Source organism: Protomyctophum bolini, assembly GCF_963924005.1.
Source record: "Protomyctophum bolini genome assembly, chromosome: 17".
NCBI lineage: Eukaryota > Metazoa > Chordata > Actinopteri > Myctophiformes > Myctophidae > Protomyctophum > Protomyctophum bolini.
Genome location: NC_137878.1, coordinates 561456 through 587261, shown reverse-complemented (window position 1 = coordinate 587261; position 25806 = coordinate 561456). Strand labels below are relative to the sequence as shown.

Genomic DNA, 25806 nt, shown 5'->3' with positions numbered 1-25806 from the left:
CTTCTAGCGCCAATTCCAACCTCCTAATGCTTTCATCAGGCTCAGTTAGTTTTCCTGGCGAAGCAGCAATACTAGGGTCAGGCAAAACACCTTGGTCAAACATCACTTCACACAGGGGTGATTTTTTTTATTATTAATGTTTGCCTTGATTGAGTAAGGCTCTGCTTAAGGTTTTGGTTTGGCAACCTCTAGCTTGAGTGGGAGGTATGTGGGGTTATTCATGGGTGGATGAGTGCTTCTGGTAGATGCATGAAGTGTCACAGCTTGAAGCCAGAATGAAGGGCGACCACGCCTCCAGTAAGGTTGTGATATTGTCACAGCTTGAAGCCAGAATGAAGGGCGACCACGCCTCCAGTAAGGTTGCGATATTGTCACAGCTTGAAGCCAGAATGAAGGGCGACCATGCCTCCAGTAAGGTTGCGATATTGTCACAGCTTGAAGCCAGAATGAAGGGCGACCACACCTCCAGTAAGGTTGCGATATTGCACGCGGCAGAAACCAGTGTCCTCGATCGTACACTTAAACGTCTCCTGGTCGGGGAACCTGCGGATGCTCTCCACCAGGTACTGATAGGACTTCCAGTCCCCTGCGATCACCTCCCCCAGCACCGGGATCATCTGGAAACTGTACGCGTCATACAGCCCGGCGAGCAGAGGGTCGGTCACTTTGCTGAACTCTAAGCACATGAACCGTCCTCCGGGCCTCAGCACCCGCAGTGCCTCTCGCAGTGCCCGGTCCACGTGGGTGACGTTGCGGAGGCCAAACGCGACGGCGTAAATGTCAAACTGGTCGTCGTCGAAGGGCAACTCCTCTGCGTCCCCCACCACCCACGACAGGCCAGAGGCAGCGCCGCCGACGCCCAAGCTGGCGGCTTTCCGCCTTCCCACTTTGAGCATCTCCTTGTTGATGTCACAGACCACGGCCCTGCTGGGTTCCTGGCCGAGCTCACCGCCGCCGGCTCGCTCCTCTGAGGCGCAGTCGTACTTCCTGGAGATGTCCCGCTGCCGTGACGGGTCGGTCTGCGTGGAGCGCAGGGCCGTCCTCCTCCTCCTCCGCTCTGGCCGGGAGCTCACATAGTCCAGGAAACGGAAGGCGACGTCACCCGTGCCTCCGGCCACGTCCAGCAGGCGTTGCCCGGGCCGAGGGCTCATGGCGCGTATGAGCGTGTCTTTCCACAGTCTGTGTACGCCCAGACTCATGACGTCGTTCATTACGTCATACTTCTGGGCCACGCTCTCAAACACCTCGTACACTCTCTGTGCCTTCTCCGCTTCGGGGACCCCCCGGAAGGCAAAGTGTGTCGTCGTGTTACTGTCGCCCGCCGCGCCGCCGAAACGACGACGGGCCAAACGACACCACGCCGTCGTCCCTCCGAGCCTTCTGACGTTCTCGTTTATAGTTGTAGTGTTTACGACGACGCGAGAATCTCGCGGTACCGTCCGGACGAGCAGCCTGATGGAGGCTGCCATGTTTTACAAATCTTTGAACGGGTGATTTACCTCAGTATTTGTATTTTTGAATACTTTTCTATGACAAATTTAAATATATTTTGACCCCACTACTGTTGCTATAAAGGGAAAAAAGGTGCATTAGGATTTTTTCAAATAATAGTGAAACTGGCCGATCTACAAGCTCACGTCTGTGTTGCTATGTGACAAATCTCTCTGAATGTAGAGGTCGCCACCTAGGATTCTGGATTCTGATACATGGTCAGGACCATCAATCCTGTAGCCTAGCCAGCGATCCGTTACAAGGGACAAGGCAACTGTAATGACTTTATATCATTTTATCCGTCTAAACATGATTCAAAGTGACATCAGCAATGATGTCCATGTCCATTGTTGTCCATTGGTCAAAATGTTTACCTGGTTTGATTGACTGATTGAATAAAGTTTATATCACAGGAAAAATAAAACACAGTATACGGGTGGGGAAATAAAGGCCTGCTGAAAGGTGGATTCTCAGGCCTGTTTTAAAAGATGCCAGTGATCTGCATTACTGTGACCCCGCGTGCAGTTGAGTGCTCAGTGGCTTTAGGAAGCAGTGTGACGTTGGGGGTCGGGGCGGTCTGCCTCAGCCGTGTCCGTCTACAGACTGCACCCACAGACCGTACGACCGGAGCAGGCGCTCCAGCTCTGCAGGGCTGACGAACTTCTCCTAGTCGTGGGTCCCCGTCGGAACGATGCGTAGCAGCCGCTCCGCCGCTACTATACCCAGCGTGTAGGACATGGTTGGTCTTATTGATGGTGGATACGAAGAGCGAGCTGCCTGGCTTGAGCGAGCGGCTGCAGCGGCAAAGCGAATGTTTCCAGGTCGGCCAGATGCTCCAACACCTCCGAGGCCACCACGGCATCAAACCCGTCATCGTCGTCCACCTCCTCGTCGTTCATTACGTCATACTTCTGGGCCACGCTCTCAAACACCTCGTACACTCTCTGTGCCTTCTCCGCTTCGGGGACCCTCCGGAAGCCAAAGTGTGTCGTCGTGTTACTGTCGGCCGCCGCGCCGCCGAAACGACGACGGGCCAAACGACACCACGCCGTCGTCCCTCCGAGCCTTCTGACGTTCTCATTTATAGTTGTAGTGTTTACGACGGCGCGAGAATCTCGCGGTACCGTCCGGACGAGCAGCCTGATGGAGGCTGCCATGTTTTACAAATCTTTGAACGGGTGATTTACCTCAGTATTTGTATTTTTGAATACTTTTCTATGACAAATTTAAATATATTTTGACCCCACTACTGTTGCTATAAAGGGAAAAAAGGTGCATTAGGAATTTTTAAAATAATAGTGAAACTGGCCGATCTACAAGCTCACGTCTGTGTTGCTATGTGACAAATCTCTCTGAATGTAGAGGTCGCCACCTAGGATTCTGGATTCTGATACATGGTCAGGACCATCAATCCTGTAGCCTAGCCAGCGATCCGTTACAAGGGACAAGGCAACTGTAATGACTTTATATCATTTTATCCGTCTAAACATGATTCAAAGTGACATCAGCAATGATGTCCATGTCCATTGTTGTCCATTGGTCAAAATGTTTACCTGGTTTGATTGACTGATTGAATAAAGTTTATATCACAGGAAAAATAAAACACAGTATACGGGTGGGGAAATAAAGGCCTGCTGAAAGTTGGATTCTCAGGCCTGTTTTAAAAGATGCCAGTGATCTGCATTACTGTGACCCCGCGTGCAGTTGAGTGCTCAGTGGCTCTAGGAAGCAGTGTGACGTTGGGGGTCGGGGCGGTCTGCCTCAGCCGTGTCCGTCTACAGACTGCACCCACGGACCGTACGACCGGAGCAGGCGCTCCAGCTCTGCAGGGCTGACGAACTTCTCCCAGTCGTGGGTCCCCGTCGGAACGATGCGTAGCAGCCGCTCCGCCGCTACTATACCCAGCGTGTAGGACATGGTTGGTCTTATTGATGGTGGATACGAAGAGCGAGCTGCCTGGCTTGAGCGAGCGGCAAAGCGGCAAAGCGAATGTTTCCAGGTCGGCCAGATGCTCCAACACCTCCGAGGCCACCACGGCATCAAACCCGTCGTCGTCGTCCACCTCCTCCCCTTCCAGCGGTGAGCTCTTCCGGAGTGCAGGCCCGGTACCGGACCCGCTGACGGAGGTCCGGGGACGAGTGGAGACGCGGCCGGTCCAGGGGCTCTGTGAGCAGGCCACCTCCACAGCCCACGTCTAGTATCTGGAGTCCTGCGAGGGGTTTCCCTGGCCGCAGCCCTCTACTCGCGTTCAACAGATTGTACCCAGATTGTATGAAAGGCACTCTTAAGTCGTTCATGGCGTGCAGAGCAGCAAATTATCCTCGTTCGTCCCACCACTTCCTGGCCAGTGACTGGAACGTCTTCAGCTCATTTCTCCTACCTATCTTACATTACCTTTTACCCCTAGACATATGGTTTTGTAACAGGGGTCCACTGTAGTCTGGGAGGCTGATCGAACACTGATATGATTTGTAGGGTATGATACAGTATGCAGGGCACTGATATGCAGGCCATTGTGATCGACATCCACACAAGTGTTCCTCTGCAACAGATGTTTGCGCCGTTTACACACGGATGTCCAGTGGAACGCACTCTCCAGCTGCAGGACATTCTTCACGCTTGCATTTGGACTTGTGCAAATGAGTCCAAGCATTAGAGTACATTTTGAATTTGATGTTGCATAAAATGGTATATTTTATGTTTACGAAAAAGGAAGGGATGTCCCTACACTGATTTGTAGCTCCCAGGAAAATATTTATTTGTAACAATGTTTCGACCACTGTGGGTCTTCGTCAGGTATGAGTGTACAACATCAAGAGGCGTACTATATACACCAGCATATGGGCAGGTCTACAAGGACACTCCCATATGGAGTCAGAACAGTCTCTAAAGATTCACAGTAAATAACACAGATTTGTAACTCACAAGTTCAGATTTGCAACTCACTTGAGTGAATTTGTGTTTCACATTTGTGTTTTGTATCCACAAGTTCAGATTTGTGTTTTGTATCTGTGTTTTGTATCTGTGTTTCGCATCTGTGTTTTGTATTTGTGTTTTGTATTTGCGTTTTGTATCTGTAATCTGCATCTGTGTTTTGTATCCATGTTTCACATCTGTGTTTTGTATTTGTGTTTGAAACACAGATGCGAAACACGGATACAAAACACAGATGCAAATTACAGATACAAAACGCAAATACAAAACACAGATGCGAAACACGGATACAAAACACAGATGCGAATTACAGATACAAAACACAAACACAAAACACAAATACAAAACACAGATGGGAAACACAGATACAAAACACAGATACAAAACACAAATCTGAACTTGTGGATACAAAACACAAATGTGAAACACAAATTCACTCACGTGAGTTGCAAATCTGAACTTGTGAGTTACATCTGTGTTATTTACTGTGAATCTTTAGAGACTGTTCTGACTCCATACTCCCACCACATCTAAAAGGATGAGGCTGCAATCAGCATGTAGGGTGTGTCAAGCTAAGGACACATGTATATAGGATATATATATAAATATATTGAACAATAGTGGCTCTAAGGCCAACTTTTTAGAACCCAGTACAGAGAATCCCAGTACTGCTTGTATCTGTGAACTTACTGAACCTTGTGCTCACTACAAACTATTTTTAATTTAGAGATGACTTTTACCTTCAAACTAAGGGCTAACCTTTATATGGGCCTTTTTGAGCTCTCCTTTATTCTGAACTCTGAGGCTAACCCTTTTTATTCTTCTATTCTCAACGCTACATAGATGACATATTCCTTATTTGGAATAATACAGCTGCGAACTTGGGTCTTTTTCATGATTATTTGAATTCATGTATCGAACACCTTAACTTTACTCTGGAGTCTAGTGACTCTCAGATCAGTTTTTTGGATATTTTGGTGATAAAAGAAGGGACTTCCCTTCAGACGGATTTATTCCACAAACCCACAGATAGGAATACTTTACTTCATGGGGATAGCTTTCACCCTGGTCACCTTATTAGGAGTCTGCCTATAAGCCAGTTCCATAGGGCCAGGAGAGTCTGTAGTTCAGATCAGAGTTATCACAGGCAAGCAGTTGATTTAACAAATAGATTTCTTACAAGGGGGTACAAACCAGAATGGATTTACACAGCAGCTAAACGTTTTGAGTCTGTCACACAGCAGGATTGTTTGAAACCCACTACACGCACAAAACCAAAAGATAATTCCCCTTTCTGTATTACTAGTGTGGGAGGTCGGGTGGGAAATAGGACTCGGAGTGCAGGATCAGGGGTTAGACACACGAGGGCGCCCCTTGCTTTATTTCACACAGCAGAACTTAAACAGATACTATTCTTTGCATGAGGTCCCGGGTCCGGGGCGGGAGTCGTCACTGCAGAGGATGAGAGGGGTCGTTAGCATACGGTCAGAGCACAAGGTAATACAGGGTTGGGGCCTGAGACTCCGGTCTAGGCAGTCTACCAACTAGACATTTCTATAACTCTTTCTCTTCTTCTTTTCCAGGTTCCAGAGGAGGCCAGGAGGCTCCCCCGGAGGTAGGTAAGGTGGTACGTAGCTTTCTCTATCCACAGGGCACAGAAGAGTACTTTAGAGTAGAAGTACTTGGATACGGGGTGGTGAGTAATCAGAGTTAAAGTACTTGGTTTGGTACCGGGTGAGTATGGTACATAGGGCCCCTTAGGCTCGGCCAACAGGAAGATACACAAGCATTTATACTCTTATTTCTCTCTATATACTGGGTGGCCGTGTCGGTACGACAACGGCAGTCAGGGGGCCGGTCGATGCCAAATTTTGCACACACACTCCCTGGATGCCAACGATGAACGGCCTGTTATAGCGCCACCAGGAGGCCGCATTTTGAAAAACACAAATATGAACGGAGAGTGCAATTTACATGAAATCTTTCACAGACTTTCCTAATATGCTAAGGAATATATCTCACCATTTTCACATTGGCCTGTTATAGCGCCACCAACAGGTGGATTTTTGCAAAACACATTTTTTGAACAAAATGCCTCAAATCATCCAATTGCCATCCAAGGCGTAAGAAGAAATGTCACCCTTTTCACAACCCCAGTTGTCCCTGAATATGTTTTGAGGAAGTGCTAAATTGTGTATAACAAAGTAAGGTCTGGATTGAGACAGAGAGGGGTCTGGGCGTTTCTTTTTAACACACTTTTTATGTGCCTTGTTGCATGCCCGCGAAATCACCTCAGAGTTATAGCCTCTGCTGGTAAAGGGGACTGCCCAGAGATCCGAAGTCCCGTTATAGTCCGAACATGCAGAAAGGTTGGTGAACATGCGCTGCTGGTTGGTGAACATGGCTGCTCCCGACATGCACTGCTCCCGTGTTTGTGGTTATGTTTAGGGTTAGGGTTAGAGATAGGGTTAGTAATTCCAGAACAATGGGAGGTCGGAACTTGGAACAATGACTCTGGCAAATCGGTTAGCCATATCAGTAGCTTGTGCCTCAAACACACTGTCATCACAAATGCGTCTTAGGTGCTGATTAGGAAGGGTGACAAGAGTCTGAGTGAGCAGTCTGTTGCGAGACATTTTCTTCCTAAATATAGGATGTTTGGGGATTGTGTGGTGTGGGGCCTTTCCATTCGATCCTTAGGTATCGTAAGGTCAAGGAAGTTTATACTCATTTGAGAGTATTCAATTGTAAGTTTAATGTTGGGGTTTAGCAAATTTAGATATTTATGAAGTTCAAGCAACTGTGTCTCAGAGCTGTTAAATATAATATAAGGAGTAATTAAGTCATCATCAGGTAATGCAATGAAAAAAGGGGGTTGACAAAGGGATTCTCTCAATAGCCAAGATACAAGCAGGCATATTTACAATTATGTGTTGCCTTTAACAACCTAAAAAAATCAAATTTCTTCAATGTGTAATTTTCTTCATATTGATATTTTTACGAATGTATTTACTTTATTTTTTGCCTAAATTGGGTGTCATGAAAATACAATGTATATTAATGTTAGGGCCATTTGTTTTTTGACCGGTGCCCCATGGCTTCTGTCAATCGGTCAGGCGGTTCAAGAGATAAACTGGACACACACATGCAATACAAATGTAAACATTTTAAAGTTTTCTGTGTCAGACATGCCCCAATATGGAGTCCAGGCCAGTCTATGACACCAGTACTAATTATATGTCAGACTATTGATGACATCATTGCAACATTCTAATGCAGATACCTAGGGGCTGTATTTTAATTAACACATCGAACGCTAAGAGCGTACCCGTACGCTTTATGATACGCAAACATGCTATGCGCATACCGTTTCTATACGTCTTATGGTCCGAAATGCGTCTTTTTATTGATTTCTGTAGTTCAACTATATACGCGCCCGGACAACTCATAATGTAACACCGATCGGCTCTACAAAGAGTTAAAACCCCCCCCTGCTGAAAAGAGGTGTTGGTCTGAGAAGCGTCTGGCACCGCCTATTGGTTGGTCTATGCGAGGAGGCAGCCCTCCATTACGACGTAATGGAGACGGCCGTCCGGCATAGACCAACGCAGATGTCAGGGGATCTAAAATGGACGTGTCCATGCTCTAGTGTGTGTGAATACACTCGATTCCCCCTCCCCTCCTGTTTCTACATGGTTTCTCCCGAGGGAGAATTGTGGGGGGGGGTCTCTTCGTCTTGGATCGCATTGGCAGTTCCCCCCCGCACTCCCAGTCCCCACTGTGCTTTCAACTGCATAGGCTTGCCTTGCACTTCTCTCATTCTCGGAAAAAAATAAACGAGATTTGCTCTCTGCCCGTATATAAACCTGCAACGATCGGCATTTGATTTCATAACGTTTGCAACACACATGGAGTCAGTCATGGACAGATTGCACATTATCGAGGGACCGCCATGATCAAATCGCCGCTTTCTGTACTTTGCTGGAGATCGCAAGCCATAGCGTCTTCGCCAGCAGACACTATCGGCTGTGATTGTAACCGTTGTATTCATTATAATTGCAGTGATAAGACCGCAATGAAGGCGTCTGGGACGTCATCGACCCGTTTGTAATGTATAACGAATACACATGTCTCATCCTAAACTGCGGAAGCCAACGAGTTGCAGATGCATAATCATCATCATTGTTGATCGCTCCTACGTCGCTCCTTCTTTCCATCATTGTTCTGAAAAGATAGTTGCCCACCCCCCTGTTACTGCGATCGAGGCAATGAGCGTAGGGAGAGGGCACATATGGGGCTACGACTGAGGAAATGATCAGATGCTGATGCATAATCATCGTCGCTCCTTCTTTCCATCATTTTTCTGAAACGACAGTTGCCCGCCCCCCTGTTACTGCGATCGAGGCAATGAGCGTAGGGAGAGGGCACATATGGGGCTACGACTGAGGAAATTATCAGATGCTGATGCATAATCAATCATCATCATTGTTGATCGCCCCTACGTGGTCTACGTACGTCTTTGCCCAAACATGTCAAGACATGATCACCACTAAGGTGAGACGCGTTAGTGGTGATCATGTCTGGACATGTTTGGGCAAAGATGTACGTCCTACGCTCATTATGTAGCTCCGAGATGACAGAAAAAAAAATAAACATAAATAAATTATTATCATATACATACTACACACTGAATGAAAGCCCTGAATGTCTAATTTTAGGAGGAAAACAAATACACATTGATTGCGAACGCAGTGATTGCGAACGCAATGAGCATGTTACGGATGTCGGGGCATATGTCTGTTTGTCTGTGCGCGCGCCCTGTTTGTCGTCCCTGCAGATCCGTCCGTGCGCAGACATTGGTGGGGAGCGTTCCCTACGCTCCACCCTTGGCCGCCTACTCCCAATCCTGCGCGTCCAACCAGCGCTTCCACCCTGTCCCACCTGATGAAATAAAGTCCCACTGAAGACTGAGATCCGGGCCGCTGTCAGACTATCTTGTTTGTCGCTAGTGTAGGGAAGTGACAGCGCGCCCTCCGTGCAGGGAAGAGTGTCCCTATCTGTACCAGCAGTGTATATATATATGTACTGAAACCTCCGAAGGGAGAACTGTAACGTAAAGTGCTTTCACACAAACTGTGATCGAATCATGAGCAGGTAGTATTCCCTATATTCGTATTCCACTTTATCACCTTTAGCTAGTTAAGCAGGCACCGTTCTCTTGTACTTTTGTTTGATGGTAGGCATAAGAATAGAGTAGTCAGATAGCGTTTTCTTTTGTCACCAGTCAGATAGTCAGTATTGGGAGGGGGTTTAGGATAGGGTGCAGTGTTAGGGTATTTTTATTACTTTCTTTCATTTATGGTCCTGCTCAGCCTGCTCACATTTGTAACACGAGTGTTACACTATTTTGTTTCAACCTGTATGCCATCTAAAGATAGAATGAATAAAACAACTTTGGCATATACCATCTTGCCTTTCTTTCCCCATAACCATCCTAGACTCAACTAGAACTGCACTCTGCCGAGTGCATACTTGCTTGTTGCACACTAGTAGGCCATAAATGGCCTACTAGTGCGCAAGCAGAGCGCGCAAGTACTTTCGACCGCTGGAAAGTATCACATCTCAGTATCTCTGTGAAGGAACGTTTGAAATGTATAATCATTACGTGTAACTATTTGCTACCTAACTACTTTTTTACAGAAAAAAGGTATATAAACTGAATTAAAATATATTATACAGTATAATTATTTTATTACTTATTGTAAATTGTCAATTGTCATCTGTATAATCTGGTCCCAGCAGATACCACATTACGTCACCTTTGAGAGCTGTGACCAGAGTACACGGTGTGTATATGTATGACTAGCTCTCAGTGATGACGTAAGAGATATGGTCATCTGTGTAGTCTGGTCCCAGCAGACCAGGCACAGATTTACAAATTACAAATCACATTACAACTACATACAGAGTATGTAGTTGTAATTTGATTAGCAGTATACTGTGGTTACTTGGTTCCAAAAAGTGAAGCCAAGTTTTTGTCAACCGTAAGTCTGTGCCTGGTTTGCTGGGACCAGTTACAACATTACGTCATCGTTGAGAACTGGGACCAGAGTACATGGTGTGTATATGACGTAATGTTGTAACTTGTAACTAGTCCCAGCAAACCAGGCATACACTTACGGTGTATGACTAGCTCTCAGTGATGACGTAAGAGAAATGGTCATCTGTATAATCTGGTCCCACCAGATACCACATTACGTCATCTTTGAGAGCTGGGACCAGAGTACACGGTGTGTATATGTATGACTAGCTCTCAGTGATGACGTAAGAGATATGGTCATCTGTGTAGTCTGGTCCTAGCAGACCAGGCACAGATTTACAAATTACAAATCACATTACAACTACATACAGAGTATGTAGTTGTAATTTGATTAGCAGTATACTGTGGTTACTTGGTTCCAAAAAGTGAAGCCAAGTTTTTTTCAACCGTAGGTTTGTGCTTGGTTTGCTGGGACCAGTTACAACATTACGTCATCGTTGAGAACTGGGACCAGAGTACATGGTGTGTATATGACGTAATGTTGTAACTTGTAACTTGTAACTAGTCCCAGCAAACCAGGCACAGACTTACGGTTGAAGAAAACTTGGCTTCACTTCGAAGAGACCAAGCGAAATGATTACTTGCGCGCTCTGCTTGCGCAAGTAATTACAAATCACATTACAACTACATACAGAGTATGTAGTTGTAATTTGATTAGCAGTATACTGTGGTTACTTGGTTCCAAAAAGTGAAGCCAAGTTTTTTTCAACCGTAGGTTTGTGCCTGGTTTGCTGGGACCAGTTACAACATTACGTCATCGTTGTGAACTGGGACCAGAGTACATGGTGTGTATATGACGTAATGTTGTAACTTGTAACTTGTAACTAGTCCCAGCAAACCAGGCACAGACTGTATGTAGTTGTTCTAGTTACAACTACATACAGAGTATGTAGTTGTAATTTGATTAGCAGTATACTGTGGTTACTTGGTTCCAAAAAGTGAAGCCAAGTTTTCTTCAACGGTAAATCTGTGCCTGGTTTGCTGGGACTAGTTACAACATTACGTCATCCTTGAGAGAGTACATGGTGTGTATATGACGTAATGTTGTAACTTGTAACTTGTAACTTGTAACATTACGTCATATACACACCATGTACTCTCTCAAGGATGACGTAATGTTGTAACTAGTCCCAGCAAACCAGGCACAGATTTACCGTTGAAGAAAACTTGGCTTCACTTCGAAGAGACCAAGCGAAACGATTACTTGCGCGCTCTGCTTGCGCAAGTAATGAGTCGTAACAGAGCACTTACTATGAGACCTAGCAGATCATGTCTGTGTGTCTGTCTGTCTGTCTGTGTGTGTGTGTGTGTCTGTCTGTCTGTCTGTCTGTCCCGCTTTTGTGCCCATATATGGAGCTGAGTGATTACGTCACCATGACTCAGCCATAACCATATAAGGAGTCCCCAAAGCAGCTCCAAATATGGAGTGTGTTGCATCATCAGCTCCATATATGGGCACAAAAGGGGCCAGGTCCACATATACAGTAACAGCGGGACAGACAGACACACAGACAGACAGACATGATCTGCAGGGTCTCAGCTGCGTTCGCTTCCCGCGTTTGCGCGTCTTACTGGTCCCATGTAGTTTGTCCTGCTATGCAGTTGTACAGCCAGGTCCATGCCTTGAAGAACTATTATTCACAAAATAAGGCCTATAGCGACATGTGTAAGTGAGCAGTGCAATGTTGCACTGCTCACTTCACAACATTGCACTGCTCACTTCACAGGGGTGTGATTTTTATTATTATTACAGTATTAGTTTTTTTCTTATGAAAGCAGAGAGTCTTCTGTTTCATACGGTATATAGTATGTACATGTCGCTATAGGCCTTATTTTGTGAATATTTAGTTGTTAGGTCCATGCCTTCTCTAAAATTCTCTGGACCTTTAGAGAAGGCATGGACCCGAAGAACTATTATTCACAAAATAAGGCCTATAGCGACATGTACATACTATATACCGTATGAAACAGAAGACTCTCTGCTTTCATAAGAAAAATACTAATACTGTAATAATAATAAAAAGAATACCCCTGTGAAGTGAGCAGAGCAATTGCACTGCTCACTTCACAGGGGTGTGATTTTTATTATTATTATTATATTATATTTATTTTTATTATTATTATAATATTATTATAAACGATATAGGCCTTATTTTGTGAATAATAGTTATTCGGGTCCATGCCTTCTCTAAAGTTCTCTGGTGGGCGCAAGCTGCATTCAATAGCCAATTAGTGATAAACTGTACATGGGATCAATGTGTATTTGTTTTCCTCCTAAAAGTAGACATTCAGGGCTTTCATTCGGTATATGGTTTGTATAGGATATTATTTGTGCTCAATTTTATATCGGTCTTTTGAACTAACAGAACAGCGTGCAGGCAAAAGCAGGTGTTAGAAAAAGGTCAATATCTCCAGAATGGAAGATGGTAGAATCATATTTTTTTTTAAATTGAAGTGGACAAGTTATTCTTTCTTTTGATTTATGCGGTGTGATTCTCGCTATAAGAGGCCCCTAGCTGTGGGCCCCCAAAAAAGTTCAAAAATCCCATGTTAATCGCTTAGCACCAGAAATCCTTGGTCCACTAGAAACTGTAGCACACTAAGTGTTAAGATCCTGGTGAATCATGACCAGTAACACCTTTGATTCTGAAAAACCCGAGGCGGGGTTGGCAAAAGGGCCTTTCTGTGTGGAGTTTACATGTTCTCCCCGTGTCCCCTAGGGTAGGTACCCTCACATGTTCTCCCCGTGTCCCCTAGGGTAGGTACCATCACATGTTCTCTCCGTGTCCCCTAGGGTAGGTACCCTGACAAAAAACATGCAGTAATCCTGCCTGGTCTAAACTACCTCCCCCTGGCCAGCCGGTGCGCCTGATGGAGGGGAAAGGAACTGGTTGGAATAACGTGTTCCTTCCACGCGCTACGTCCAACCAGGGGAAACTCCCCCCTGTCAGGTGTAAAGGAGCAACTTGGACACTCAGGCATGAAGGAAGCATGAGTTCAAGTCCGTTGCTCTCCCCAAGTTGGCGGAGGGTGTGTAGAGCCCAGGATCACATTAGATCATTGAAAAATGGGTTACAAAATCGTGGGATAAAAAAAATATAAAAAATAATGCTGCGTTCACATTGGCAGATGCAAAAGATACAAAGCAAAGCTACACGGTGCTTTTTTATCTTTGCACCTGAAGTTCATACCGGTCAACGTGATCGAAAATCGGGGGCCGATCACATAATGCTTGACTCCGTCTTATCGCTGCTTGCAGCTATATTTTCTTCTTCATCTTCTTCTTCTCTTTTAGCCAAAAATAGCAGTTCTGGCTGAACCGGTCGGTTTTCGCGGAACTTGGCATATAGGGCTATGCCAAACGGTGAAGACATGAAGCACACAACCATTGGCCAAAGGGTGGTGCTATAGCACTCAATTGACCTTTTCATACCTTCTTAAACACGTTTCTACACTGACTGGCTTAACCGTAGTCGATTTTTGTAAAACTTTTTTTTTCTTTTTTCTATCCCACGATTTTGTAACCCATTTTTCACCCCTGTGTCAATCATCTAATGTGATCCTGGGCTCTACACACCCTCTGCCAACCTGGGGAGAGCAACGGACTTAACTCATGCTTCCTTCATTGTCGAGATATGGATGTGCGGGAGGTATTATCAGAATTGGTGTAAAATATATAGGGGGTCAAATGATGATCAACTCTGTTCACAACTGATGACTACCAGAGAGAACTGAGAGTCTCTAACCACATTCCATTGCATGCGACCACTGGTGAAATGGGGGGTTGTGAGCTCCTTATCAGTACCAATCAGTGGTGTGAGGGCCATTTACGACCTTCCACAGGCAGGCAGGGTCTCACTCTCAACTTACTTACAGGACATGTCTATAGGCTACTAGGAGCCATAACTTGGTTCTTTAATTCCTTTCATTGATGATGTGTTCTAAGTAACCTATATTATACTGGGTTGGTAAAAAGCCTAGATAATGAATATATGTAATGATCTAACAGTTAATCTAGAAAGATAGCAGTTAGGTTAAACATTACATTGCAGGCATGAAGCTCCTGCACTAATAAGACTGATGTCTCACTGAGGCAGGCAGGATGGCCAGTGGCTTCTCATTGGCTAAAGACAGGGGCAGAAATACTGTCCTTGCTATCTTATTGGTTGCAAAAGCAACTCTCTCTGCTTTAAGTATACTGTTTGGCCAAGATATGATCTGTGCATTATATACATACATGCAACTATGTATTAATGTGTAATATGATTTAGATTGTAACCAAATGGTATTGTGTTTCTTGTCTCCAATTAATAATGATCCAAATATTATTATGGTAGATTTAAAACCACATACCTGGGTGGAAGGGCAAAATGGGCATGGTGGAACCACACAAATAGTGGAATACCGCACACATGTCACACACACTTATTTAGTGGGTGGAATACCACACAAAGTGGAGCCACACACACATTACAAAGTGAGCATATAACCACACAAATTGTGGAATACCGCACACATGCACACTTACTTAGTGGAACCTCACAAAGAGGAAGACCGCATAAATATGTTTCAATAACTACACTTCTACCAAATGAGAGCAGGGTTAGGTAATAGACTTTAAAGGGATTGTGACATTTAAAACACATTTTTGTAGATATTTTGTGTTCTTTGGCTTTTCTTGACATCAATTTCACCAAAAAAAAACCAAATTTGAACATTCAGTGTATTCTCCGCTGTCTGGACTTTTGTGAATAATTATGCAAATATGACTCGTGGCTTGGACGGCGGAGGCCTACGTAATGTAACGCTAAACCCCGCCCCCTCTCCTCTGCTCCCTGTCTACCAATTCTACTACCCGCCCCCCTCCTCCTCATCCCCGCCCCTCTCCTCTCCTCCACCTGCTCTCCTCTCTTCTTCCTCATTCTGTCCGCGACTTTGTTTCAGTATAATAATAATAATAATGGCTTCTAGAGAAAAAGCAATCTGCTCCGTTGTCGGCTGTGTCAATCAACACAAGTCCTTGCACTTTCCACCAACTGGCCTAGATGAAGATTCACGCTCTAGGTGGATGCATTTTATTTTTGACGGTAACGTTCCAACCAAGTTGTCAAAGAAGGGACTCTTGGTGTGCGCACATCATTTCACCCCAGAAAGTTTTTCAAATCTCGGACAAGTTCAGAGTGGATTTGCAACCAAACTTTTTATGAACCCAGGAGCAATACCAAGCATTCGTGTCCCAATCCCAACTATAAGTATTTATACTGCAATGATTTGTGTTAAATTGTTGTGCAGTACTATTTGAGTGGACTCACAATAAAAAATCAATCGCCTGCAGCACTCCGAAATGCTTCATGGTAGCCTACTTTTAATTTATAGTCAATCACTGCCACTACCCGCATTAGCTGTGTGTTTGACTATTATTAATCTTTGATTCGTGGCGTGCACCAGCTGTTGTAGATTGCATGTGCTCATTATTGTTCTTGTAATGCGATACAGTGGAATTAGCAACGCGCAGCCAACGCTCGTGTGATATAATCCACGTTAAAAGTATGGCGAATAATGATAGGCTATAGTCATTGAGTATGATATCGATGACGATGACATTACACAAGTTTATGTCGACGTGGTCGTGGGGTGAGATATTGCAGGAGTTTCATAGGCGCGTTCGGAAATAGCGCACTAAGCCCACTGGCACTGTGCAATGCAAACTAATAGGCGAGTGCGCTCCGGTGCGGTATTTCCGAACGTGCCTTATTTGTTTACCAACTGTTGCTCGTACGATGACGTTGAATAGAGAATACATGTTACAAAGGGAGTCTACCAACGCGCCTCAAGCCTAAAACGGCTGATCCGGTGCTTCACAGGTGCAGGGACATCAAAGTTGCAAAAGGAGAGGAGACTGGAGCAACACGGACATTTTGAGCCTTTTACGTTTCGACCTTGCGGACGGTCTTCATCAGAGTGGACTCTGATGAAGACCGCAAGGTCGAAACGTTAGTCGTTTTGTATACTCAGCACCTTAATAAAAGGCTCTAAATGTCCGTGTTGCTCCAGTCTCCTCTCCTTTTGCAGCAGAGAATACATGTTGTTGTCCATCCCCTCAGTACATACATGCAGTGATAGTCTTATTATAAATAACATTTTATATAAACTATAAACAAATAGTTATAAAAGGAGAAGAAGTTGCGTGCGTTGGCACTGGCAGCGTTGCTATGGCTGAGATGCTGTGAACTTGTAAAGGAAAAAAAAAAGAACAGTCCCTTTCTCTGAGGGGGGCGGAGAGGTATGGAGGGCTTGAGGGGTGGGGGGGGGCGGAGCTGGGTAGTGATTGACAGGAAAGGGGGAATTACCGACATCTACAGGCTAAAATAATGTATTTTTCTATGCCTTCTCAGGATGCATATTACATACACACAAAAACTCCTGGCAAGAGTGTTCAAAAAAAGTTCAAACTTTTTAGACACGTTTGAAGGACCATGGCCAAGACTTTTAATGTTGTTAAAATTATGTTAAAAATAATGTCATAATACCTTTAAGGGCGTGCAAAGTCACAAATCCAGGGTACTATTATCAGTCTGTGTGGGGAAGTTTGAACGAACGTGTGAATGTTATGTTTTATGTGTTTTATGTTTAATAATTAATTAATAAAAACCCTATAAAAAGCATGTTTGATTCGTAAAGTAAGGCAATTATTGAAGCATTAAACAAACCAATGTGCGTATTAAATCTAGCTAAATCTGCTTGCATTCTTGGGAATTCGGATCCCGGCAAATCTCACCGAAAACCGGACATTCATGCTTGAGTGTCCAAGTTGCTCCTTTATACCTGTCAGGGGGGAGTTTCCCTGGTTGGACGTAGCGCGTGGAAGGAACACGTTATTCCAACCTGTTCCTTTCCCCTCCATCAGGCTCCCCGGCTGGCCAGGGGGAGGCAGTTTAGAGACCAGGATTACTGCATGTTTTTGTGAGGGTACCTACCCCAGGGGACACGGGGAGAACATGCAAACTCCACACAGAAAGGCCCTTTCGCCAACCCCGCCTTCGGGTATGGGCACTGATGACGCGGAGGAGGAAACAGGCCGCCAGCACCCACAGCGGCTATGCTACTTTCAATGGTGAGGCCCACAGCCATTGGCCAAAGGGTGGCGCTATAGCACTCAATTGAAATATATATAAAAGGAATAGCTCATGAACCTGACAGTCAGCGGACTCCCTCTTTACCAAGCATTTCCACCATTTAGGTTCCGCCTCGCGTAGATCATACACGCCCATTTAATCTAACGTGATGATGTTTATTGTCGCTATCGGGAAACGTTACTAACATGTTTCAAATGGACAGATCTACAAGATAACAGCGTGTCTGTTGCGCACCGCATTACAACTTGTAGATCAGCTTATTTTGGCAAGCAAGCCCCTGTCCGATGGATCCACTGGTTAATAAAGTAGTAATTTTAGTGGACGGGAGCAGGACGGTAAACAGAACAGGACGGCACGGCAGCCTGGCAGCCACATCCGGTCACGGTAACGGCAGACGGCATCAATGTTAAAATATTAAATATTTTTACCGTGCCGTCCAGCAGGTTTTGCTATTTGCCATTTACTGCTTGCCTGATTCCATGTGAATGGTGAATGCATTAGATCAGTGAAGATCACCCATTATTTTGAATTATACATACACAGCGCTCCAGGTCAAACCATGCAGTTGTTTTTCACGAAATGTGGCAATATGGCTATGTCACCCTGCTTAGAGACAAAGACCACAACCATTGGCCAAAGGGTGGCGCTATAGCACTCAATTGAAAAACAAGCCTAGATCATGAACTGCCAGCTCATGAACCGCCAGTAATAATTACTAGGTAATTACTGTCTATTACATAGGTACTAATTCAGACTCCCTGAGTCCCTGATGTTGGATTCCAGTCATAGTTGTGGAAAAAGTAGCCTACGCATACTCAAGTATTCAAAATGAAAAATTGCAAAGTACCTTTTCCTATTAATATCAATGAATCACGGATTTAAAATGTCAAATGTGCAAAAAGCTGATCTACAAGCTCAAAGCGTGTCACACCGCAACACGAGGTTGTAGATATTCTATCTATCTATCTATCTATCTATCTATCTATCTATCTATCTATCTATCTATCTATCTATCTATCTATCTATCTATCTATCTATCTATCTATCCATCTATCCATCTATCTATCTATCTATCTGTCTGTCTATCTGTCTATCTGTCTATCTGTGACAGTTACACACCCCCACCAACAGGAGGCGAAAGGCATTAAGGCAACAGTGCCTGGATTATTTTGTTGCGCATGCGTGGAAAACCTTTGACCCTGAAGTGTTGTTTGCAACCCGTCACGTGACTGCGTCTGGTTTTCCATTACGGCGATGGCCGCTGTTGAACAAGTCAAACATGTTGTCGTGTCTCTCGAGAATTGTTGATGTTTGTGCCTTTATTACACATTCTATATTACAGTAGGAACAGAAAGCTTGGTGGAAATGTCTCCTAAAGGAGGCGAAAAGCGTCAAATGGAGTCTGTACGGCTGAAGATAAATGAACAGCTAGCGTCGGTGGGAGAGGAGATATTGTTTGTTGTGGACATGCAGCAGCGTGGCGCTGCTGATGTTTGTAGTGTGGAGCTTAGCGTCAGAGTGTTTGTGTTGGAGCGCCTCAGCGCGGTGGGAGAGTTCATGGTCAACCTCTTCCAGAGAGAGATGGAGACACTACAAACTCAGCTGGAGACACAAAACAAACTGCTGGACATTGATTTTGATATGGACATCGAGCTACACACTGCAGGTTAGTAGACTCTGAACAACACCAGCTTAGCTTAAGTAGCATTAAGCTATTTCTTATGTTTTTATTTTTTCTGTTTCTACTTGAATAATCAAACTGAAAAGATCACATGAATAGCTCCAAAATAAATAAGAAATCAAATAAATTAGTATGCTAGTAAGGTTTGAAAAAAGGTCAAAAACTGTATGCCTTCCCAGTTTCACCAAACATTTTCCATTGTTCTCAAAAGGCATGTCAAGAGACCTTAAACAGGCCCACTTCCTCCCCCACTGAGCCTTTCAAAATAAAATACAATTTACAATTCACTGTTCCAGAATCACTGCAGAGGAGGTTTTACTTTGAAGGGTTAGGGTAAATGAAGTGCAAAGAGGCTCACTAAATTGACATGACATAGGCCTACTTAAGTTTCTAATTAAAGGTGGGCGCTACTATTAATTCAAATTATAACTTTATCTTTTCCAAAAAATTGATATACCGGTATATGAAAACGAAAGAGGTGAACAAATAAATAAAACAAAACTGGCTCCAACACTTGTCATGACGGAACTGAAGCCAGTTTTACACAATCGCTACATTTACATGGAAAACGTGTACATAAACATTCAGATTTCAAATATAAAGTCCTCGCCACATGTGCCATGGGTGCCTATATCGAACACACCCAGTGCCACAAAAAAAACTGCTCGGATAAAAATGCCTTCTATTACACAACGCGGGATGCAGGAATGCTAACCCCTTTTGGACAACTGGGTCAAATTTGGCACATACCAGTTAATGGCCAAATATAGGCGATGTAGAAAAAGGAGGCTGTCAATGCCTAGTGGGTCAGTTTGGGCACATGCCAAGGTAGGACTGGAAGTAAGGATGTGACAGTTTGAAAATTACAAAACCGGGTCGATATTCAATAAAAAATCGACCGAAACGGTTATACCGACTTTGGCCACTGGATGGCGCACTCGAGTAATTCGTTTTTTTTCCATAGCGTGTAAAGACCATCATTTGGACAACAAAGTGACAGATTTAACACATTTGTCTTTATTTCTCAATGCTCACACAAATGGAAACAAGCCATAGTGTTTTCTTGCCTACTTGGGATCAATTCTTTAAGCATTGTATTTGTATTAAACAATTAACCCATCGTGATTTGCACGCATCTGCACCAGGCCAGCTATATAGGGTCCATGAGCCTGAGTCCAAAACATATCGCTGTCATGTCCAGTCCAAATGTGAGCAACTGTACCTACTGTTTAAAGCCACTGGCCGCTTGACTTTTCGCTGACGAGAAAACCCTCTCTAATTGTACCTTTGTAACTTTTTCCAGGCCAATAATGGATTTAATCATTCCAAATAAGTCTCTCCATTCATTGCTACGGTGACCGCGAGACATGCTTGTCTCGCTGTCACTCGCTTTTAGTTTTGACTAACGCAAGCGCAAAGCAAAGCTACTGCTGCGCTGTGCAGAAGAGTCATTGAAGACAAGTTGAAGTGAATGCGCTCACAGATTTGCGACATTGAGGGGGCAGAAAAACTGTTAATGCAGCCTGGAGTTCAGAGGAGTGGGACTACCTGGAGTTTGAGAGGTGAGATTGTAGAGCTTGTAGATCTGTCTGTTTTTGCAGCGCCGGTGTCAGGGTAACACAATAAGAAATTACAGGCAGAGATGAAGTGAAGTTGAACAGCCAAGCAGCAGCAGCAGCAAGCTACGCTAAGCTAAGCTAAGCTAACATCACCACCACCATGGCTGGTTTTGTGTTAGCTTAGCAGCTAAGCCTTAGCTTCTTGCAATGCTATAGCATTCTCACTGCGGTCTCACTGTGGCACTGTGTGCTGCTGCTTGGGGACGAGAGGGGTTTCTACAGGCGGCTGCTATGACCAAATTGATTGTGTGCAACATGACAACTGTTTTAAAGTATTGTACAGTGACAACTATTGAAACTTTATTGTAAACAAACAACATTGCGTGGTCCATCCAGCTCCACCCCCTGCCCCCATTCACTTGAAACCTGAGACCTGGTGTGTGTGCTGGGCTGAGTGGGCTACAGCAGGCAGCCAGCCGTGAGCCTAAGCGACCGCTTCCGTGGGTAAACATAAAAATACGGTTCGGTCGGTTTAAATAAATTAAGCCGGTTTACTAGATGAAATCGGATCGTTCCGGTTGAACCGGAAACCGTCACATCCTTAACTGGAAGTACTTTTCAAGTGGTTTGGAGAATAAATCACATTCATTTGAAAAAGCAGGAAGTGGAGATGACAGCAGATGGTTCTAGGCTGCCAGTGTAAGACTTACTGCCCAAATCTGAGATTAGTTGTGCTAAAATAAAAATACACACCCGCTAACTCACGGTGAGTACCATCGGTGAGACCAATGTCGGGCTCTGCGAGGCGTTGTGAAGAGACTTGAGACATTTTTTAAACGATGGTTATCCTGACAAAACGAATAGGAGAATAAATGTCATCTTTCAGTTGACAAAAGCACTTTGAGTTGCTCTGCTGATGCTTCCTTCTCTCTCCTTCTGTCTGTGTGTAAAGAGGTTTCATCTGAATATGAGGAGAGGAGATCCAGTCTGGTCCAGGAGGAATCACAACCTCCACAGATTAAAGATGGACAGGAAGAGGAGACTGGTGAGTCAACTTTAGCCTCGGAAACCCAGAAGTTTTTATTTCCATGGAGAGAAAAAAAGTTTGCGTCCGAGTCCACTTACATTCGGCACAGAGTAGCGCAAACGTCGATCACTCTCTGCTGATTTCTGATCGTCTGCACCTTTGTTAAATTGACGCACACCAGTTCCAGTCAACTTTGACATTACTACGTAGGAAGATGTGGTGCAATACTCTCTCAGGTAAATCAAATTAATATTTTATTAGTATTATTCTAACAAGACTAAAGGGTCATTCAGCAACTGTAACGATAAAAAAATAGTTTGGTAACTCATGGTCCCCTAAAAGACAGACAGACAAACAGCATGTTGTTTCTGCTTGTGCCGCTACATAAGTATAGCACAACAAGTTTGAACCCATAATAATGTTTAGCTATGAAGATAGTTGGCATAAATGGTCAGAATCACAGGCAAGGCGCGCGCAGTGCCTTTTAAATCCATTCTCCACAGCTGTAAGAAATTGATAATTATCAAACTGAAAGAGCGCGTTTCATAAGGGCATATTACATTCTTTTTTTATTTAAGTATTTATTAACTGTTTACAGAATTACAGTACATTTCAAGCACAACTCAATAAAAAAACTGTTAACTGTGAGTGGACGTCCCAATAAAAGCATTACACTTGTTTACAAGAGGGTCCACCTTGTTCAATTCATCAAAACATTTGGAGACGTTCAAATATACACTTCTATTTTTCAGAACAGGAATTCATCATAAAGGAAGTAAAAAGGGAAATATACAGTGAGGGGGAAAAGGGTTGGTTGGGTGGGGAAGGGTAGATTACAATAATGACGATAAAAAAAATACTTCCGCCACATCGGTGAAATAATGTCGGGCGTCGGCGCCAAAAATGACGGATACATCGGTGAGACCGATGTCGGGCTCTAGTCAACACTGTGCTCTGTGAGGCGTTGTGAAGAGACTCGAGACATCTTTTAAACGATGGTTATGCTGACAAAACGAATAGGAGAATAAATGTCATCTTTGAGTTGACAAAAGCACTTTGAGTTGCTCTGCTGATGCTACCTTCTCCCCCCTCCTGTCTGTGTGTAAAGAGGTTTCATCTGAATATGAGGAGAGGAGATCCAGTCCGGTCCAGGAGGAACCACAACCTCCACAGATTAAAGAGGAACAGGAAGAGGAGACTGGTGAGTCAACTTTGACATTACTACGTAGGAAGATGTGGTGCAATACTCTCTCAGGCATTTACCATTTCCGCAAAATCTTTAACTTAACGTGTGCCAGGACAAAAATCATGTTGGGTCGGGAGCTGTCGTACGCTTTGTCCTCACCTGTTTTTCTGTCGTACACAAGCGGAGCAGCATTGTCTGAACTGCTGACTAAGGTTGGGCGATATGCCAATTTTTTTCAATCGCCCATCGTCTGACCAAGAATCGGCGATTAACGATGTATTCGTGTCATAAAAGTAAAGTGAGAACAGCTCACTGCAGGTCGCAAAAAGCCAGATCTACAAGCTCTCAAGGCGCCGCGTCCTGCCTGTTTTTGCTGCTCTGTTCGCTACGCGTTGAGAGCTTGTAGATCCGTCTGTTTTTGCAGCACAACTGCGCAGCCATGGGGTAACAAAATAAGAAATACGTTTAGATGAAGTGAAGTTGGGACGGACAAGCAGCTGCAAGCTAAGCTAACGTCACAACCACTGGCTGGTGACAGTGTTATTTGTCGCAGGCAGCAACCTGCCTGCCCTAGTAACTTCTCCTGGAGAAGTCTTGCCTCCCCGCATCGGCGTCGGAGGCTCAGAGGGGTGCCCACATGCTGCTGCTGATCCACAGGTTCTCAAGGCGCCGCGTCCTGCCTGTTTCTGCAGCACCGTTCGCTACGCGTTGAGAGCTTGTAGATCTGTCTATTTTTGCAGCGCTGGTGTCGGGGTTCGTTCACGTTGTCAATAAAAAAATAACTTTGATTACAGGCGGAGATGAAGTTCAGTGTGTTGAATCAGTAGCTACACGCTAAGCTAACGCTAAGCTAACGATCCCCAAGCCTATACAGTATAGGCTCAGGGATCGTTACCTTAGCGTGTAGCTAATGATTCAACCCACTGAACTTCATCTATACTAACAACACTACCAGCCTGTTTTTTTTCCCCCCCGACTTCACGGGTGGCGCATTGGGATTGTGATGAGACACGAGACAGCAGTGTGCATTCTGTTGTGACTGTATATTATTAAACTGCATGGTTCTGGACTCCGGAGCGTAAACAACATGTAGGCTACAGTACAGTAACAGTAGCCTTCCTCGGCTCGGTCCCTCGGCTCACACTGTGAGTCACTGAGAGCAACTGAGCATCACGGCTGCGGGGACCATACCATTATAACTGCCGCTGTTACTACTTTCCTGGCCCAAATTGATTCACATGTTGCTCACACTTTAAAGGTTAAAAATCGTCCCTAAAAATCGCCTAATAAAAATATTCGGCGATTGGATTTGTATATTCGCGATTGACGATGTATTCGTATCGTCACCCAACCCTACTGCTGACATACTGTCACATGCATCTAAGCATATGTATTCACTCCTAAAATGTTAATATAACACTGTGTATGCATGTAAAAAAAAAGAAAAGGATAGATTTCCAACTTTACAAGCAATTAAAATCACACGATAATTAAAAACAATATAACATGTTTACAATGTATTAGTTTGTGCTTAACCCATTTTGGGCGGGAACCCCCTTTGGTGTTAGCATTATGTTATGCTTTACCTATTGAAAAATAGCAGATCTACAAGCTCGTAGCGTACCACTCGGTGTCGTGCCTTGAGCTTGTAGATCTGCTATTTTTGAAAAATCGAAGAACGACTGACATAGAAACAGCTTTTTCAGAAAACTGTCAGGATGTAGAAGGGCGTGTTTCATAAGGGCGTATTACATTCTAAAAGACAAGTGTAGGTTACATTAATGATGATAAAAAAAGACTTCGGCCACATCAGTGAAATAATGTCCGATATCGGTCATTGGCACCTAAAATAACGGATACATCAATAATTAAAAACAATATAACATGTTTACAATGTATTAGTTTGTGCTTAAAGGTAGTGTAGACAAGTTTCCAGCCAAGATTTAAAATATATATGAATGTATTTTTTTGGCCTTTTTTCCCTCTATCTTTCCCTTTATTATGATGCTGAGGTGTTCTCCTGCAACAGCACACTCTCCCTTTGGCCCCCTCTGGCTGAATGCACTGTTTATATCCACTACAGTTTACTACCCGGGACGTCAAAGGGGATTTAAACTTTTAGCCAATTGCAGCGCGAGGCTGTGACTGTGTGTTCGACCCAGCAGTATTATAATGAAAACGCAATGCGATTTCATTGCAAGTATAATATTATCCCCATATCTTAGTATCACCATTGTTCATGTGAAATAGTATGTTTATGATGTAATATGTAAGCCTGTTGAAATTATGAGAATCGCTATGTATAGCGCATGGTTAGGTGGTCCGGCCGGCTTGAAGCTTGCATTCAACCCGTGCTCGCCAACGGTGACAAGCCGTCGCTGATCATCATAGCGATTTTTCTTCATTGCAATGAATAACCGTGGACAAAGTAGTTCACATGAATGATGCTGTAGTGGCTGGGGCATTTGAGGGGCAATATGTTTTATATGCACGATTACAAATGAAAGATAATTGAATTGAGAGCCAGTGAGTCTGCTCCACTACTTCCTACTTCCTCATTTGCGGGACTCGTCGTGTCAGTCTTGTGATATTGTGATTACGCTACAGTTACCCTTAAAAAACATGTCAACTCAATGTCATTGTTGTAACTATGATATCGATAGAAATTCATATTTTTTTAATGTCATATTTA

At 44.2% G+C, this 25806-nt stretch overlaps 1 protein-coding gene and 1 pseudogene across 2 annotated transcripts; both read right to left on the bottom strand.

Annotated features, from left to right (window-relative positions):
• Positions 1 to 428: 428 nt before the first annotated feature.
• On the bottom strand, positions 429 to 1325 carry LOC308331367 (2-methoxy-6-polyprenyl-1,4-benzoquinol methylase, mitochondrial-like; the record flags this gene model as incomplete). The annotated part of the gene is made up of 1 exon (XM_080786784.1): positions 429 to 1325. The coding sequence occupies exon 1, from the start codon at positions 1209 to 1211 to the stop codon at positions 429 to 431; it is 783 nt and encodes a 260-aa protein (XP_080642910.1). The 5' UTR covers positions 1212 to 1325.
• A 1927-nt stretch (positions 1326 to 3252) lies between these two features.
• LOC308332051 (ubiquinone biosynthesis O-methyltransferase, mitochondrial-like) lies at positions 3253 to 5531 on the bottom strand (annotated as a pseudogene). Its single transcript has 2 exons — positions 5470 to 5531; positions 3253 to 3867 (listed from the first exon to the last, which is right to left on the bottom strand). The product of its transcript is annotated as a ubiquinone biosynthesis O-methyltransferase, mitochondrial-like (transcript).
• Positions 5532 to 25806: the final 20275 nt, after the last annotated feature.